Genomic DNA, 18,876 nt, shown 5'->3' with positions numbered 1-18,876 from the left:
ATCAAGATAAAGGTTTTAGCAGCATTGATAAGGGTAAACATTTTGAAGTATAACTGAAGGTCAGTGATTTGGTGGATTAATGTCATTAATGGTCAAGTGTCTGAGGAGAAATACTATGTATCGAGCAGTCCTGCTGCAATCATAGTCCATGGTCAGCAGCCAGCAAGATCATGATCCACCATCAAGATCGGTTGCCACTATAGTCCACAGTTATTGTCCACTGCCGCCATTAGGATCCACCATCAGCTGCCACCTCGGTCGTGGTCCACTACCAGTATCAGATGCCAACACGATAAAGGATCTGCCTTTGCCTATGACAAATCAGACTCTGCATTACTCTCAAACAATAAACTTTTATTCAAGGATTTTAGGTTAAGCTATAATGACATTGAAATGGTAAATCTTTAATACATACAATGCACTGATATGAAACACTTCTAGCAAATGCATTAGTTATATAGTTTGTTTGCTGTAACATGGATGTTACAGCTGGATACTCCAGTTGAAGTTAATGTTTTACAAATGAATTCATATTTCAAAACCATGTCCAATCATTTGTTCATTAGTACATTCAGTTTTCCATCAGCCAACATTTTGCATAGTCTCATAATATCCATGTGAAGAATCACTGTGCGATGTCATAATAATAGTCTCGTAGTCTTTGCTCAACTACGGTGAATCCAGCTCTTTCATCTGCCCTGTAACACATGAAAAAAAGCAAGTAGTTATCAAAGATGAGGTCTCTCTTATATTCCTGTCTGCTTCGATCCAGTCTGATGTTACCAACATACACAATCACATGTGAGGATGATAAAAGGACAGCTTGTCGCTTACTTGTATGTCCAGCAAGTTGTCATGAGGGCAAATATCTCTGGTGGACAGTTCAGTGGAGCGTCCATACGCTTTCCACTTTCAATCATCTGCATGACATCATTTCCTTTCATTCCCTGTGAACAGGGATACATTCGGATGAAATGAGGCACCATCACAGGCTTTGATCACTACATCTGAAAGGTGGGCAGGATGGAGGAGGGGACGTTTTGGTATGCACTAAACAACAAAGCACAGCAACTGCAGGACTCTAAACTGGAGATTCTGTTGTTGTTGACGTTGTTGTATAGTGAGTAAGTAAGTGATGGAGAGAAAGAGTGAGGGAGTGAGCAAGTGAGTGATCGAGTGGGTGAGCAAGTAAGTGAGTGATCGAGTGAGTGAGTAAGTAAGTGAGTGATCGAGTGAGTGAGCAAGTAAGTGAGTGATCGAGTGAGTGATCGTGTGATCGAGTGAGTGAGTGAGGTAGTGAGTGAACACGTAAGGGAGAGAGTGATTAAGAGAGTGAATGAGTGAGTAAGTGAGTGATCGAGTGAGCGTGTGATCGAGTGGTGGTGTGAGTGAGTGAGTGAGTGAGTGAGTGAGTGAGTGAGTGAGTGAGTGAGTGAGTGAGTGTGATCGGGAGTGAGTGGTGAGTGAGTGAGTGAGTGAGTGAGTGGTGGGCGTGTGATCGAGTGGTGGTGGTGAGTGAGTGGTGGTGAGTGAGTGGTGAGTGGGAGGTAGGATAGCAGGAGTGAGGTGAGGAGTGTGTGAGCGGGGGGTGAGTGGTGATGGTGGTGAGTGGGGGAGGAGAGGGGAGGAATGGTGAGTGGGATGTGGCGTGTGATCGGATGAGTGAGTGAGTGGTGAGTGAGTGAGTGAGTGAGGTGGTGATCGAGTGAGTGAGTGAGTGAGCGTGTGATCGAGTGGTGGTGAGTGGTGGTGAGTGAGTGGTGGTGGTGAGTGGTGAGCGTGTGCGAGTGGTGGTGGTGAGTGAGGTAGTGATTGAGCAGGTAAGTGAGAGAGTGAGTGAGTAAGTGAGTGATCGAGTGAGCGTGTGAGTGAGTGAGTGAGTGAGTGAGTGAGTGAGTGAGTGAGTGGCGGTGATCGGTGAGTGGTGGTGGTGGTGAGTGGTGGTGGTGGTGGTGGTGAGTGGTGAGTGAGTGGAGTGGTGAGTAAGTGAGTGTGTGAGGAGTGAGTGAGTGAGTGAGTGAGTGGTGGTGAGTGAGTGAGTGAGTGAGTGAGTGAGTGGTGGTAAGTGGTGAGTGGTGAGTGGTGGTGAGTGAGTGGTGGTGGTGGTGAGTAAGTGAGGTGGTGAGTGGTGAGTGAGTGAGTGAGTAAGTGGTGTGTGATCGAGTGAGTGGTGAGTGAGTGGTGGTGAGTGGTGAGTGAGTGAGTGAGTGAGTGATGAGTGGTGGCGTGTGAGTGAGTGGTGGTGGTGAGTGGTGGTGAGTGGTGGAGTGAGTGGTGAGTAGGTTGGTGAGTGAGTGAGTGAGTGAGTGGTGGTGAGTGAGTGAGTGAGTGAGGTAGTGATTGAGCAGGTAAGTGAGAGAGTGAGAGTGAGTGAGTAAGTGTGGTGGTGAGTGAGTGAGTGAGTGAGTGAGGGTAGTGATTGAGCAGGTAAGTGAGAGGAGGGAGGGAGTGAGTAAGTTGGTGATCGTGGGGATCAGTGGTGAGTGAGTGAGTGAGTGAGTGGTGAGTGGTGTGAGTGGGAGTGGTGATGGTGGTGATCAGTGAGTGAGTGGTGATGAGTGAGTGAGTGAGTGAGTGAGTGAGTGAGTGAGTGAGTGAGTGAGTGAGTGAGTGAGTGAGTGAGGTAGTGATTGAGCAGGTAAGTGAGAGTGAGTGGTGAGTGAGTAGTAGGTGAGTGATCGAGTGAGTGGGTGAGTGAGTGAGTGAGTGAGGTAGAGATTGAGAAGGTAAGTGAGCGAGTGAGTGAGGTAGAGATTGAGAAGGTAAGTGAGCGAGTGTTAGTGATAGTCACACCTTGTATGGTTTCTGGCCGTAGGAATAGGACTCCCACATGAGCACTCCAAAGCTCCACACATCACTTTTGGATGAGAACTTGAAGTAGTTGATACATTCAGGAGCGTACCATTTCACTGGCCACTTCCCATGACCCTTGGCCTGTAGGGGAAGATACACACAAAACATCAGTGGGTCTGATTTTGCGTTGTATTGGCCACACCGTTGCACTGAAGAGACTGTGTTAGCTATTCTGACGCTCATGTTTTTTTCTTTTGGTTGTTAAGCAAGTGCAATTCTTCTATTGACAGAATATGATCGAATGCTGGATGATACAGTATGTTTATAATATGCATATTGAGACAGGCTGTTGCCACCTTTGCAGAGATTGTAATGTTTTGTATGCACATTCATTTTGTCCTTTATTTTCTTTTATGCGCAGAATGAAGGAGTCTACTGTTAAGGACTGAGAGATTAAACTGGAGACTTAAGATAAAAGTATCTAATATCATAGTTGTAATCCATTTTTATTTGGTTTCATTCCCACTGTTTGAGCTTAAGTTCCCAAAAACCAGAACGACTTCTCCTAAATCAAAATATGATTCTACTTTTTCTACAACAGATTTATAATGTCAAATGAAATAATGTTTCTACTGGTGTGCAACTGTGAAAGACTGTAAAATGGCCTAATAATTTGGGGGATAGCCATATTGCCCACTAATCGCTCCCATTTTACTGTAATGTAAGTTTACCCACCACTGTTTGTATAGACTGTATATAAAGGCAGTTACCTTGTAGTAGTTATGCTCCTCTGCGACAGCTTTGGAGAGGCCAAAGTCACTGATCTTGGCATAGTGCTGCGTGACCAGCAGCACGTTCCTGGCAGCAAGGTCCCTGTGGACAAAGTTATGCTCCTCCAGGTACTTCATCCCTATAGACACCTGATGGACCAGCTCTGTGATGTTCTTCATGGTAGTTTGCCTGTAGATTGTCAAATGTTATTTTAACTGTGAGTGTAGAAAAATAGGAATGAGAATGGGAAGCTGCTCACAAACAATCTTTGGAGATACCCTGAATTCTGAGCATAGGTTTCAACGAGTGAATTAATCAGACTTGAAATGTTTTCTCTACCAACATCTCAATTAGGAATAAACCTTAAACAGATTTCTGTTTCAAAACACGTGTCTGTGTTTTGCTGCCGTTTGGAAAGCTCAGCACACTTGTTGTTACTAACTTTACTAATGACCTGTGGAAGCTTCCAAAGGACATGATGCAATGGACAGGTCGTAAATGGTTTATATTTCTATACCGCTCTTCTTGTCTTGATGAACACACAAAGCGCTGTTTACAGTACAGTTCTTTGCCATTCATACAGTGCTGCTATGGCCAGCTCTATTTCTATTCAAAATACTTTGGAATGGGGATCGAACCTCCAACCTTCTGTTTAGAGGACGACCCGCTCGATCCCCTGAGCCACAGCCGCCCCATCCATCTAATAATCAGTGAAAGACCCTACATTCAGAAGATCGGTAACATTTACCAATGCACTTGACTTGCAGGACAATGGTCCCAGAGAATATGTTGCTATAAAGAATAAATATAATATGAAAACTATAATATATATAAATATACAACACAATAACATATCAAACTAAAATAATCTTTAGTAGTTTCTATGATAGAGAACTGATGCCTAATGATAGATAACAATTTTGAATTTGCAACTTTAATACAAAGAGCACAGTCCTTTGACTCACCTTTTACAGATATCAGGGCTCACAAAGTTGAGCTTTGAAAAGTGAGGGGCCACATGTCCACTGAGCAAAAATCATATCCTTTACCACTGAGATTGAAATCAGTTCTCAGGATCCTTTCGGAGCACCTACTTGTTTTTCTGCAGGAACTTGTTGAGAGGTCCGAGCTCAGCCAGCTCCATGACCAGCATGAGGTTCTCTGCCTCACAGATGCCAATCATCCGGACGATGTAAGGATTGTCCAGCTGCTGCATGACGTTGGCTTCTCGCAGCATTTCCTCTCTCACCGACGGGTTGTGGTCATCGTTCTTCAGAACTTTTACTGCAACAGGCTTTTCTGTCCTAATAAAGAGGAATGGGTTGTATTGACACTCACTACAAATGCACAAATCCACAAAAGCACACCAGCACAAACAAGTATTAGCACAACACAATTAGTAACACAACATAATGGAATAAGAGGAGACAAACTAAGTCTTTACATCAATAAACGAAGCATGTACGAGAAAGGTAAGTGTTTTCATGTCAAGACACATCTCAGCAAACACTGCTCTGACAGGGATGTTGTGTCTCTGGCTATAAGTAGTCCTGGTCAGATGGGAAAAACCTGACACTGACAGAAAGCAGGAAAATCAAGTAAAATCACAGTTGAACTGATGCATGTCTATTCTAGTGATTGGTAGGTTATGGCAGAGGGGACAACACTTAAATATGCCATGTTTGTGTCTGTGACCTATTGGTGGCCCCGAAGGACAAAGCACATACAAGAAAGAAAGCATCCTTAAGTTTGTGCTCTTTGTGTGTCCCCATAGAAAAATACATAATTTAGGGCATATGAACTAATATCAAAATTTGGGCAAGATGTAGATGTCTGACAGCAATTATCATTGCATCATAGTGGCCAGTTAAAAGGGGGGAGTTGTGTTATTTGTATGTTGTGACGTGATTTGACATACTTCCTCATCTTGTAGATGCCCTTCATGACTGTACCAAAGTTCCCAGAGCCCAGCTCTCCATCCTCCAAGAAAAGGCAGTTGCGATCCACTGTGGAGCTCCTGAGTTCGTCTGGGTCTGCGTATGGACTCTCATATACCTCTGTGTCCATTGGCATGCCCTCTGATGGAGAAAGAACCGTGTCACATCAGACAAATAGCGATTTAGATACTTAGATACAAAAACGTTTTGACGTGGATACTGTATCTTTTTCAACAAGCCCTTGATTTGAAATTAATTCTTGATTAGGTGCCCTCATACGTAGGGAAACATGATTTGGGTTAAAACAAGTACCCTGTTCTGTCCAAAGGACTTTCGTTGTCATGGTTACAAAAATGAAGATTTAGTTATGGTTTCAGGATGATCATGTTCATCGTTAAGAAGAAAAGTTGTCTGTTGTTTGGAAATGGGAAATAAATGGGACAGGGCTCTCTGGTGTGACATTTGTGCACTTTGTATACCCAAAATCCATGTCAATCATCTTGTAGTGCTTCCTTGACTTATTAAAAATAAATAATAAAAAGTTGCCTTTGTAAAATAATCCAGACGGCAATTAAAATGTTCACTAAAACATATGTGCTATGGCAGTTTAGGTCTTTAGAAAGATGAATTTAATGCATCTTCACAAATAATACTTTGTAAAAAACAAAGTGGTGTGTACACATGTGCAGATTACTCTGTGATGACTCCCCAGGATTCTACCTTCAGAGGCTAAAAATAAAAGAAATTGAAAATAATCAAAGATATATTTGAAGGTGGCATAAATGTTTTAGTTTAGATATGAAATCAATGCCTGTCATGAGCATTCAAACTTTTCAATCTGATCAGTCAAAGCATTTCACTCTGTCTGCTTCCACTGAACTGAGCTAATCTGAAACCAACATCTCAAAGTTGATCAGAGCTTCAGCAGTCTTAGTTACACACAAGCAAGCCAGCAAGGAAACACTGTGAAACTTTCTTTTTCATATATGTTTCCAAATTTAAAATAACTTACCTTTGATGTCTCCTTGATTGTGGGGGAACCTGGTGTCATAAGCATTTAGATCTGTGGTGGTTCGAGGTCCCTGGCCCTGTGATCAGTTATCAAAGGCAAAGTTTGAGAGAACATACAGATGGAGAAACACACGATTATTCACAGGGTACACTGCTGAAATATCATCTGCAATGAGTGAATTCATTCCATAAACAGGCAACAACTAAATGTCTTTCTTATGCAGCAAGGAGCCAGTCTTTATATGGACCCTGTATTACAGTGATTGACTGAAATGAATCAAGGTCAGATTCAAATATGTGTCTGTTAAATCTGCCCATTGGCAAAAGGAGAGTATATATATATGTTTCAGGAGAACCTTTTTTAGTAATCAGTCAATATCACTCTAATACATGGTGTCCATTAAATGGGCCATTGTATGATTATCCATACAAAGGGGTTTAGAGGAAGAAAATAAATGCTTGGTGTTAACATCTTCCTTCACATGCATTCAAAGAAGGGGTATGGAACAAGTTCACGAATTGATTTACTGTTCAGATGTTCCTCAGGCACTTTGTAACAGCTCAGTGTCAAAGATCTGCGAACGTTGAAACATGTAATAAGTCCCACACCCCTGCTTTAAAAATATAAACATCCAAGAACCTTTCTGGGTCTCCAGCATTGATGACTAGAGCACCACAGAAACATTTTTAAATGCAATTGGATTTATAGAAGTTGGAAATGCTGAAAAGGTGTGCGGTGCATAAAGCTTAGCTTTAGGTAACAAAGTCACAAGTTTCAGGCAGAAGTCATTCCAGATGCTGCCACCTTCAAGGATCACACCTGGTTTCCCAGCGTTTGAACCTCTAACCTCTCAGAGGTCTACTCAGAGTAGTATTTCAGGGAGTCCTCTTTTCACTGAAACATTTCAACACCAAACACGTCATAAGGCTGACAAGGTTGTTCGAAACCAAAGGCTTCTCCGGGAAATGTCCCTCAGCACTGACACTTCCAATGGATCTTCTCACACTAAATATCCCACAGTCCACTGTGAGTGTTATGCTTCTGTGGCTTGTCTCTAATGAGGAAGGTGTGACCTCATATTGGACAGAGCATCAAATATTTATATTTTATTTAATTTCTACAGAGGATATAATACAATTTTAGATGTACTGATGATTTGTTGAAATCATTTGGAAGGTCTCTTTAAATGACAAATCATTCAATTAATTAAGGCTAACATTCACATCCCTTCCTACACATTTAAGGTGGCACACACTTGTGATGTAAGAGAGTTCACTTAATATCAACTGTTTTTCATTTTAATTCTGTTGTTTAGAAACTCACTAGATGAGTCGCAGAATCTTAACATCAATTTGACTGAAGCATAAGCTTCCTAAAAATATTTTGATATAATATAGTATAATATATGCTTTATATACATACAAACTACTATGTAACAAAACAAAATGAATATTTTGTTCAGTTCAGTAGAAGCTAGAGAAACTGATCAGGGTGTTGTTCATATGTCACAAACATGTAACTCTTCGGTGAACATGTGATATTCATCATCAGTTTGTCATTTTGTGACAGGTTTGTGTTTTTTGTCGATGTAAATGAAAGGAAAGCATACATTTTAAAGTTGACTTCAAATCCACTGTTTCTAAACTTGACACAGTTAAAATGTCCTAATTGTTTTGTTAAAACAAATTCATGCATTTGTCAATTTAGTGCGGCTCTTTTTGGTATGAAAGCCAACAAAGGGACACAGATGTGGATTTCAACATGAGACTGAGACCCTACTTTCAAGGTGGTCTGACTCTGGTTGTTTCCTCTGGTGCAGAGTACCATGGAATCGTATGAAAGGCTGTTTTACTGGAGAGGAGAAAGGTTTGCCTTGCTGGTAGCTGTTAGGTTATTAGGATTGATCAGCCTGAACATAATTTCGTGACAATCCATTCGCTGTTGAGATATTTCAGTGTGGACCAATGAGTGTGTTGATCCTTGATGACATGTTTGGTCTTGAAGTGCACTTGCAGCGGGAGGCAGCTCCTGAATGGGACACAGCAGAACAGACTGCAGGCTGTGATTCAGCACTGAATGACCTCTGGATGGTGATAGAGTGTCATCACATCTCATAAATTAAATAAGTTTGAGTGTGTAGTAAGAAGCAAAATCACACAGGGAGAGAGTTGGGGTTGGGGGGGGCGGTTAAACACGGCGGTGACCAGTGGCTTTATGACGAGGCAGGGGGTGTGTCAGCACCTTTTTTCGGCCAGGAAAGGGAACAATTTTGAGTCTGGACAGAATTCCACCTGCTGCATTTTGCTAGAAACCAAAATGTCAGAGAGGTTATCAATACGTGACCTGGTAATGTTCCGGTCATCACAGTAGCACTCAGGACGCAGGAAAAGGTTATTTCTGAGACTAAACGCTGAGTCTTTCAACTCTAAACTACAGAAAACATAGCAACACTATGGGTTCACGATATAACATTCCCTTCCTCATTCGCCTTCTTTCTTTTCTTTTTTTTAACTTGGAACACCAAATACATGTTTCAGATCACATAGATTAGATTTATATTATTTAGACATATATCAACAACAGACATTCATATTTCAAAGATTCCATTAATCTCAATTGTGTTACATGGAGCCAAACAGGTGTTACTTAATTCCTGCTCTTAATTATTAAAAAACATGAATTGACAGACAGACAGACAGACACAGATAGATAGACAGACAGACAGACAGACAGACAGACAGACAGACAGACAGACAGACAGACAGACAGACAGACAGACAGACAGACAGATAGATAGATAGATAGATAGATGCAGCAATGCTTTAAATATGAGAATATGCAAATGACACCACACACACACACACACACACACACACACACACACACACACACACACACACACACACACACACACACACACACACACACACACACACACACACAACTTACAAGGGTAGTAGATAGTCCAGGATGGTCCCTTGGGAGTAGTGGCCGCCCTATTAGTATCAGTGTGAGTATGAGCACAGCGTATGACACATGTAGATTAGATATGAACATTGATATACAGCAGACTTTGAAAGACAGTCATTTTTACCAATGTCTGCATCAGGTCTTGGACAGGCGTCTGTTAACACCCGCAGTAGGCCGTCTGGTTTGTATGAGTAGTGCTCCACCAGCTGTGGTACAGACAGAAGTTCACACGTCAGACACTGATCAGACTGAAAATCTTTGTAATCATATTTTTGAGAGAATAATTTGGTCCCAGTCACCGATGCATCAGACAGCCGCTGCGACACGTTCAAAACCTGGTGCTCAGATTCACAGTTAAAGATGAACAGTATTTAATAGAAGAAATATGAAAAGCATTGTGCTAACCTGCCACAGGGTGTCAAATTTCTTGCCATCTGGGATAGACAGTTTTCCATTCCTGTCCCTGTCAATGCGATAATGCATGACTTGTCCTTCATGTAGTAAACACAGAGCGTATGATCCTTTCAAATCTCTCCGTCGAATCCTGTCCACACAAGAAGAAGAAAATGAGAAGAAAGGGGACAACACTGACAAGTTCCGCTCAGTGCTCACAATGGATAAGGGACTAAATATAAAGATGGACAATACGACAAATCCCAAACGTGGAGCCAACGTGTTTGATGCTATTAAAAACAGCGTGAGAGATGATTGACAGCTGAGACTGACTCGCGATTGGTCGAGGATGTGTAAATGCGTGACGTCAATATGGTGACCCTGTCCCCAAATTATTACTGGCAACGTTCATTTCTAGGATATTTTGGCTTCATTTCTGGATAGTAGGAGGAAGAGGAGACATGTCATCCATCTTTACATCCAGTTTATGCCAGGCCTCTCCAACTAATGGCCAGCGGGCTGTATACAGCGCCTTTGAAATTCCCATGGCCCGCAAGCCTGTCTGCAAATCAGACTAGCATATGTGTGATATACCTGAATTAAGATATATATCTGAGCAGCCTTATTTTGTATCACTCCTGTTCATGCATGCATGCAAACACACACACACACGGCGGCCACACGACTTGACACACGCTTGCACACTGACAGACACAGTGTAGTCAGAGGAAACATTACGTTGGTTAAGGTAATAGTGGATAGTTATGGAGAAGCTCAAATTAAATCCGTCTGTAGTCATGGTGATAATGTTAGTTTGTCATGATTTTATTAATATCTTATGAACATATCTGCGGTCAGTGGGACCTGCAGACAGAGTCAGCAGCAGGACGGAGGAGAGGTACTGAACCCTGTCTCATGTCCTTCCTCTGCAAACCACGTTTCTTTAGACCATCCTGCTTTGTCTAAAACAGAGTGAATCTTCATTCTTAATTTTCTAATTCCAAATTTTCATGTTAAATATATCAGTTGATGTTATCAATCTTGTAGAAAACTTAGAAAATATGCAATAATTAAGATCAGTGTGTATACGGTGTTTTTATGGCAAAATTGTCCCCAGGACTCCACAAGCTGGGTAGTTTTCCCCAGTGGCTTGTCACTCCATATCTGTTTGGATGGAAAGCTCTGTCTGAGCTGCTTCGATCAGAGCCCGTGAGTCTCACAGGCTCAACAGCCGGATGGATACTGTTGTTATATTCATCTTGTGTTCTACATTTACCCGAAAAAAACACGTCATTTACACACATCATATAAATACAAAGTATTGAACCATGGCATCAGTTTCAGTGTAAGGTTTCAACCCTGTTGACCACTTCCACTGAGTTACAGTTGCTGTCTGTGGTGATAGATGGCGGTAAAATACGTTTAATTTGCCAATGACTTGAATACATAATGTAGTGAACAACACTACATTTATCACAGCAACTCTATCAGTACAAAAGACATTGAGGTTACAGGAAAGCTTTTGGAGCTTCAACGTGTTTCTTTGAGCTCAAAGATTATTTATATTGTGATCTGACTACCTCTGTGCCAGAGCTCATGGTTTGTGGTTTACGACTTTTGTGATGGAGGCTCTTTCATCAAATGTTTTTTATTTTTTTATTCAAACCCTTTGAGTGACGCCTTTTTTGGGTCATATTGTCATGAATTATTCTTATTTTCTTATAACCCGCATACAGGATCTGGCTCGACCTGCTGCAAGGGCCGATTGATTGATTTTATAAAAAATCTTTTTTTTTTTTAACATTTGAAAATGCAAATTCTGTACAGAATTTTGTATGTATCACTTGGTTTTTTAACTCATGCATACAGTATTTTCTTTGATGTGTTGTCTACCTTGATTTTGATATGTTGATCATTGTTTGACAATCATTCTACTCCTTAATTTAGACATGCAACACCTGGAACCCTTTATCAATATATATTTAATGTTTTAATCATTCAACTTGTTTAGAAAGGGGACAGCGCAGATCTCACCCTGCTTCTCTTGTTTGGCTACTTCAGGAAGTGAACTACCGGAAACCACAGTGAGTGTGTGCTTGTGTGTGTATATGTCTGTGTGATTACGTGTGTGTCTGTGTGTTAGGGTGCTCAGCAGTTATAAATTCTCCACCTCGTCTTCGCTCAAGTGTAACAAGTGTTAAATATGTAGTACAGATGTTGCCTTTTCAGCGCCTCCATTTATTTCACAACTCCCAATGTTACTTTGTAGGGGTGCAAAACAACCGCACCACAGAATTATGAAACGTAGCAAAGAGCATAGAAGAAATGTAAGACTGTACAGGTAGAGTTGTAATCCACGTGAACTGTTTCCATTGTCTGAACTTCGCAGTTTTTGTGGCTCTTGTGACAGGATATTACTGCCCTTAGCAAAAACAAAATAGGAACAAAATATGTGATTGAGACTTATTGTCCCATCTGATGCTTCTAAGGAAAATAACTATGACCTGAAAACTAAACTAAAACACCAGTGTAAATATGCCAACGTTTTACAATTCTCTCTGTCCACCAAACATTGACTATAATGACCAACAGTCAGCAATTGTCAATCCCACCATTGCATTCTCAATGATCTTCTTGAATGTCCCATAAGTAAAGAACCCGCAGGAAGAACCTGTATCAAAGTGAGATGAGAAGCCCTCAAATGCCATGTCTACCTTTTCCTCTCATTCGCTTCATCAACACGGGTACCGTCAATTCTACAATTCTACAGTGTGTTGGACCAGAGTATCAGGTCTGGTCTCAGGGTGGTAGTGACAATATGTGATGGGACCGTAAGCCACTGGCCCACGTCCACCAACATTTCCCAGTCTCAGGCCTGCTCCAACTGACCACTCCTGGTCAGTTGGAGCAGGCCCTCTCTGTCCCTCTTCCCCCTCATGGACAAATATTGTCCTTTGAACTTTGCTCAATGTGTTGTTCAGTAACTTTTCTTGGATGATTTCATGCTTAGGGATGAACACTTGTGATGAATTTGGTTTGATTTTGTGAGACCTTGCATACCAGTGAATTCTAGAGATTCTGAGCTCTGAACAGTTGTTCAGTTGTTCATTACACACTGTCAAATGTAAATGTACCCAAAGGATTTATAAAAACTCTTGTAAAATACTTACAGGAATTTTCCATTTGTACGGAAGCTACTTTGTAACCTGGGCTCAGAGTCTTCTCGTGTAATTGATCCATGGAACCAGGGCATTCTTTCATGTGCAGTGGTGGCAATGAGCTTCTCCAGCTTAGGCCTCTGGCTGATGATGGCCTGCTCCAGAGCTGCCCCCTGAACACACACATGACCAATGATCTTGTATCTACAATAAGAACACTTTAATGACCAAGTCAGATCTGTGGCTGGTTAGTAAGACACTGGCTTTAACTATATACAGTGTGTGCAGATGCAATTGAGCGCATGAGCGGTTGGAGCCAAATACTGTATATCAGCAAGTGAAGTACGATCAGCAGCAGAATATGACACAAACAAAAAATGGTGGGGGTGACCATCCACTTGTACACACACACACACACACACGCACACACGCACACGTACTTATAACAGTGCAACATGAGAAAAGACAAAGTCGGATTGTTTGATTTTTTCCGCCCCACTTGACCAATGTTTTGCATTTCGGCTTTGCTTTGGTGAGAATGACGTAACAATAACAAACAGAATGATAGGGCTATAAGAATAAGAGATGACACTAACCTGCAGGTTCCAGGTCTGCTTTACGTACTCCCTGATCAGTTTTTCCTTCAGGTCCTCAAACGGCCCCACCTTCGGTTGCATGTTCTTGGGCCTGTTGCAGGGCTTCTTGAGGAGACACACAAGGCCATCCGTCTCCTGTGAGTGGTAGTCAATCACATCCTCAGGGCTCATGTAGCTCTTACCACCAGCTATAGCATATGTTTCATTTGGTTGTCTTTCAATGGTGTAATGGTAGCAGCGGTTTGAGTGCAACACAGAGAGTGCAAAGCCTCCAAGATAGTTGCGGCTTTGCCGTAGCAGGTACAAGCCGTTGCCAAGGCCTGCCTGCTGTAGGTATCCTTCTGCGTCCTCCCTGGTGATGTTGCCATAGAAGAATGGCAATGTATGCACACTTTCAGCCATTTTGGCTTCTGGATGATGGCTCCCTTAAGGATGTTCCCCTCACAGAGTTCAGCCAGTGAGATGCAATGATCCTAAAAACAAAGACCGAACTCTGTCAGTGACATTTGACTTGCACCTCAGTGTACACTGGAAGGGGAGTGTAAAACAGAAAAATTCAAACAGGAACATAACCACATGTGCAGCTCACAAACTGATCATCGGATCAGCACTGTAAGGTGAGCTATACACAAACCTGCTGTGCCTCAGCAATGAGCAGCCCTTTATGTGTATCCTGATCATGTTTACTCCTCTAAGAACTAGTGTTTGAGAAATATAAAAAATACATTGTTATGGTAGAAAATGATCAAAAGTCATAATAGACCTACAACTTCATAACTGCAACAATTTCCCTACTGATACTAGTATATATTTTTGGGGCTTTTATGGCCTTTACTTTTGATATGAAGGAGAAAGGCTGTTAAGGGGGGACATAGATGGTGGGGGAGGACATGCAGCAAACGGCCACGGGCCGGAACCGGACCTGCTGCAGTTCAGGCACTGCCTCCTTGGGGCGTCGGTTCTACCTGGTGAGCTAACCATGCTTGATTTTGAACAAGTTAGATCATTAGGGAAAATAGAAAAAGGTCAGTGGTGCGATGTTAAAGTACTTTTACTTCATCACTAACCTGCCATAGACTTCTGAGTACAAATTAATATTTTATTGTATTATATTATTTCATTTTGGTAGCTTGCACTAGCAGGTGAAGCAGCCACTTGGTTTAATATAAAGCTACAAATTAGATAAATAGGTCTCATCATTATATTTTAGCCAAACTGAAGTGTGTGCGAGTGGTCTAAAGATACTAAAGAAAAAAAGTAGTAAGGGAAATTTAAGTGACTTTGTAGATTTTTTGTTATTATATATCTTAAATATTTACTATTGTTTTTTGCACATGTGGTTTAAGTATTTATGTTAACTATTGTCACCCCATATTTGCGTTTGTGTAACTTTTAAGTTAATTTAATTTAAATTTAAATGTAATACCTCTTCCTTTTCTCTTTAGAGAATAAGACAATATGTTTTACTGCAGCAATATGTTTTACTGAGGGAATGAAGCACCATCTGAATCGGGTCACCAAACATCTGTTGAACTGAAAGAGTTGACATTCGGAAAAAAAGGCTGCTAGCACTGTTAACATTAGCCACACTCAGCAAAGTAAAATGACAATGTATAGCTGCACATGCTGGGATTAGACTGAACTCAGTTGCGTTTTCTTACTTTTAGACTATTTGGCTAATCTACATTTCAGTTTGCTTTACTTGTATGGAACATCAATCATAATCACATGTGTGTGTTTATGGGAAGAGCTGAATAAGCAGCATCATTGAGGAAATGGCTGTGCTGAGTGATCTTGATAATGTGAGCACGCTGCTCTCCTCAGCCTGACATACGTCCCCTGCCTCTTAACCTTCCAAAGCTCCAGAGCCTTCACACGCTTACACTAGGTTGAATTGACACATGAGGCTTTTGCAAAGTTTGCTGAACTATAAAGGGACAGATGGTATGTCTGTGCTATTCATATGTAAATCTGTAATGTGTAAGTCTATACAGAATGAGATTGCGTAGTAGCTTTAACTACTATAAATATTTTCTTATTTTCCTACTATTTTTTTAAGGTTAAGATTTTGGAAGCTGATATCAAACACTAAATGTTTTTACAATTTCTGTCAGAGCATGTCAAGCTTTATTCATTTTAGACAATCCCTCTGACTTTGTAAAGTCGTTTAAACAATATCTATATTACAGGTAGTCAGCGAACGGGAATGCATTTGGTTATTAAAGATAACTGATTGAATAAAGAAAAACTGTTTGTTTTTAGTGTGAATTGTGTTGATTCAAACGACGCAGACACTTTCTCACAAGATCTTTCTGCCACTTCATCATAGTCAGATATTTTCTTACACTCAGGTTTTTGTCATTAATCATTCAGCTTTATTATAATGGCTGAAATAACAAATTAACTTCAACTTGTGGTCCTTAATAATTCTTCTCTTAGTCTACTGGCAGAGTTGCATTAGGAACTAAATGCTTCACGGGGGAAATGCAGTTTTTACTGCAATACATTTATTGTCAGTTTCTTTGCAGATTACAAGCGTGGACAATGAATTAGGGGTTATTACTCATTACAACATTTTTGGTCTAAACTACAATACGTTTTTTGGAACACAGCAACATTTCTCCTATGAATGTGTGTAGCACATAACACTTTCCAACACGCTAATCATCTCTCAACTCCCAAGATTTCTGTGGAGCTCTTATAGCGGGGCCCAATCCTGAGGTCAGAAACTACTCAATTAAACTCAGTGATTTGAGTACACAACCGTATATAAAGTAGTTAACTAGTTACACCCCAACAAACCACAATGACAGTATTTTAATGCAATACACTGTATAAGAATATATCTTTGCAGGGGCCATTTTCCTACAGAGGTATTTTGACTTTGATAGTAAACACATTTTGAGTATTTCTAAATTGGTATTCTTTGGAATATTTTGAGATATTAATGCTTGACATTAATATTAGCTGTCTGTATTCTGTACAATACATCTTCAGCAAAAACAAACTTTGTACCATTATTACATATTTTCATCAGTTTGTCTTGAAACCACACAAAATGATTATCATCTAAGTTCTCTGAAACAAGGCTTGCTTTCTGATGCAGAATAACTCAGCAAAGTGAGAGAGGCACATTGACAATGAAAAGTTGAACATTTTAAACGGGGAGTAAAGTCTGCGCTTACTGTGTCCGTGGCGAGGAAGAGAGTTTGATCCTCCTCTAGAGAACTTCTTTCAGTCCTTTGACAGTCTGAACCACATATGAACAGGTCATCTCACATTCAGCAGCTCCTGGCAAACACGAAATGAGAACCATGAACACGAAGGCGTCGGTCACACACAGTTAATCCTGTTTGTGTTTTCTTGCAGATTCACTGACAGTTTGGTCACTGACACATAGTGAGCTGCTGGAGCAGTGAAGCTTCCTCATTTCAACAACTTCTTCTTCTCCTACTTCCCTTTTTTATTTGAACACTGACCAACGCGTCTGTTGCACACAGGAAATGATGTGGCAACTGTAATGACAAAAAACAAATAAGACACCAACTTAAAGATCATTGCATTTTTAATTTTAGTTCATGGAGGAAACAGCTGCTGAGAATGACTTAAAAGCGTTAAAAGCAACAGAAAAGGTTTTAGTTTTGCATACATTTTTAAACTCTGATATGTAATATATAATAGAACATAAAATATAAGCGGGATTATTTGACAGGCCTGCAGTATTAGAACTACAAATTATTATTGTTAATTTTTTTTGTCATGTCATGGGTTTCCCACTGTTTTTTATGTCTTTAAGTATAAGTTTTTGTGTCAGAACCTTTACTACAAGGAACCAGTTGCTCATTAACTTAATTCATTTGTATTGGTTTCAATATATTTGTGTCTGTTGTACTCTGCAGAAATGTCCAACACATGACAGCTAAATCTTATAAGAATTTGAATATGACAGTAAGCCTTTATAAGTGAGGTAAAGTGAGCTAACTATTATTTCATCCGAATGTTCCAGATTTATTGTTTTACATGAAACATTTATGTTGCAGCTTTTGCCCACATGGTGTACACAAACCAGGCCATATGGAATTCTGACTATGCCACCAGTGAATTATAATATTATTAAATAGTGTTGTTAAGAAATGGTTTATTCGTAAATAAACATTTAATTTGAATAACAATAATGTAATTGGATTCACTGATGTTCATGCAGGGTAGTCTACTTATATAAATATAAAAAGACATCATATAAGCTTTTATATGATTTGAAAGTGTAATTAGCAACTATAGCTCTTGGAGTTTGCAGTGGAGTAAATACAATACAACTGTAATATTTGCTTTAGAATAGACCGTAAAATAACTGTCCGATTTCTTAAAATGTGATGAACTCGTTATTTGTGTGTGCATGCATGTGTGTGTGTTTGCTAGTTTTTATATGATGGGGTTAGGGTTAGGGGTTAGTGACTCGTGTCACTGCAGGAACCAAAATCCCCCACGGGTAGTTTTTGTGTGTGTGTGTTTGTGTGTGTGTGTGCATGTGTGTCAGTCATGTGTCACTACCAGAGCATGTACACCACTCAGGAAGTGCACATTGGTTATTGTGTGTTCACTTTGTCACTGTTTCACTTTGGTGGGACCAGTTCAGCTTTTCTACCTCCAGAGTGAGGACAATGCTAAATTTACTTTCCAATTGCAGTGAACATGTCATTTTGTGCTTCTTCTTTTTTTGTCATTAAATATGTATTGTATACTACAATACATATTTAATGAACTATTCCTGAAAAGATTAAGCTACAATATATTTTGTTCTATAACTTTTGTTTTTGATAACTGTTACTGTTTATACATAACATAACACACTAATCAACTAGGAATAATCTCACGATGACATATCAAAATGCTGAGAATGCAGTGATTTCATCCCCTCATAGGATTTCATCACATCCATTTCCGTGCCAACACAAAGGTCACACTGAGTTTTCTTATCAGTACAAAGTCACAAAGTCAATAGTCTGCATGAATGTGCACAGTCGTCCATTTTTCTTCTGAAAACATTTTCGTTTGTTTCAAATACGTTTTAAGAATTTTTTTGACAGTAACAAAAAAAAAAAAAAGACTTCTTGAAAAACCGTTTGTGAGTGAATGGATCATGCTGCAGCGATGTGAATCACAGTGTCAGAGTAAGAGTGAAACGTAGAAGAGCAGCATGAAGGAGATGGTGCAACATTGTGACATTTCAGACACAGAGACAGGCG

At 40.3% G+C, this 18,876-nt stretch overlaps 1 protein-coding gene across 3 annotated transcripts; it reads right to left on the bottom strand.

The window, feature by feature from the left end:
- Nucleotides 1-333: 333 nt before the first annotated feature.
- Nucleotides 334-17,081, bottom strand: syk (spleen tyrosine kinase). Of its 3 annotated transcripts, XM_035141421.1 has the most exons (15): nt 17,010-17,033; nt 16,816-16,921; nt 13,631-14,103; nt 13,047-13,207; nt 9,889-10,027; nt 9,608-9,689; nt 9,463-9,509; nt 8,755-8,817; nt 6,514-6,589; nt 5,483-5,642; nt 4,659-4,868; nt 3,564-3,753; nt 2,794-2,934; nt 835-947; nt 334-698 (listed from the first exon to the last, which is right to left on the bottom strand). In XM_035141421.1, the coding sequence occupies exons 3-15, from the start codon at nt 14,030-14,032 to the stop codon at nt 626-628; spliced, it is 1,857 nt and encodes a 618-aa protein (XP_034997312.1). In that variant the 5' UTR covers nt 14,033-14,103; nt 16,816-16,921; nt 17,010-17,033; the 3' UTR covers nt 334-625. The 3 variants fall into 3 exon arrangements, with proteins under 3 accessions (XP_034997312.1, XP_034997311.1, XP_034997313.1); XM_035141420.1 differs by having other exon boundaries at nt 16,816-17,078; XM_035141422.1 differs by lacking the exon at nt 8,755-8,817 and having other exon boundaries at nt 16,816-17,081.
- Between the last annotated feature and the right edge of the window lie 1,795 nt (nt 17,082-18,876).

The sequence above is a fragment of the Hippoglossus stenolepis genome, chromosome 18 (genome assembly GCF_022539355.2).
Source record: "Hippoglossus stenolepis isolate QCI-W04-F060 chromosome 18, HSTE1.2, whole genome shotgun sequence".
NCBI classification, from domain to species: Eukaryota; Metazoa; Chordata; class Actinopteri; order Pleuronectiformes; family Pleuronectidae; genus Hippoglossus; species Hippoglossus stenolepis.
Note: the sequence above shows the minus strand (reverse complement) of the source record. Positions and strands in the feature narration are given on the sequence as shown.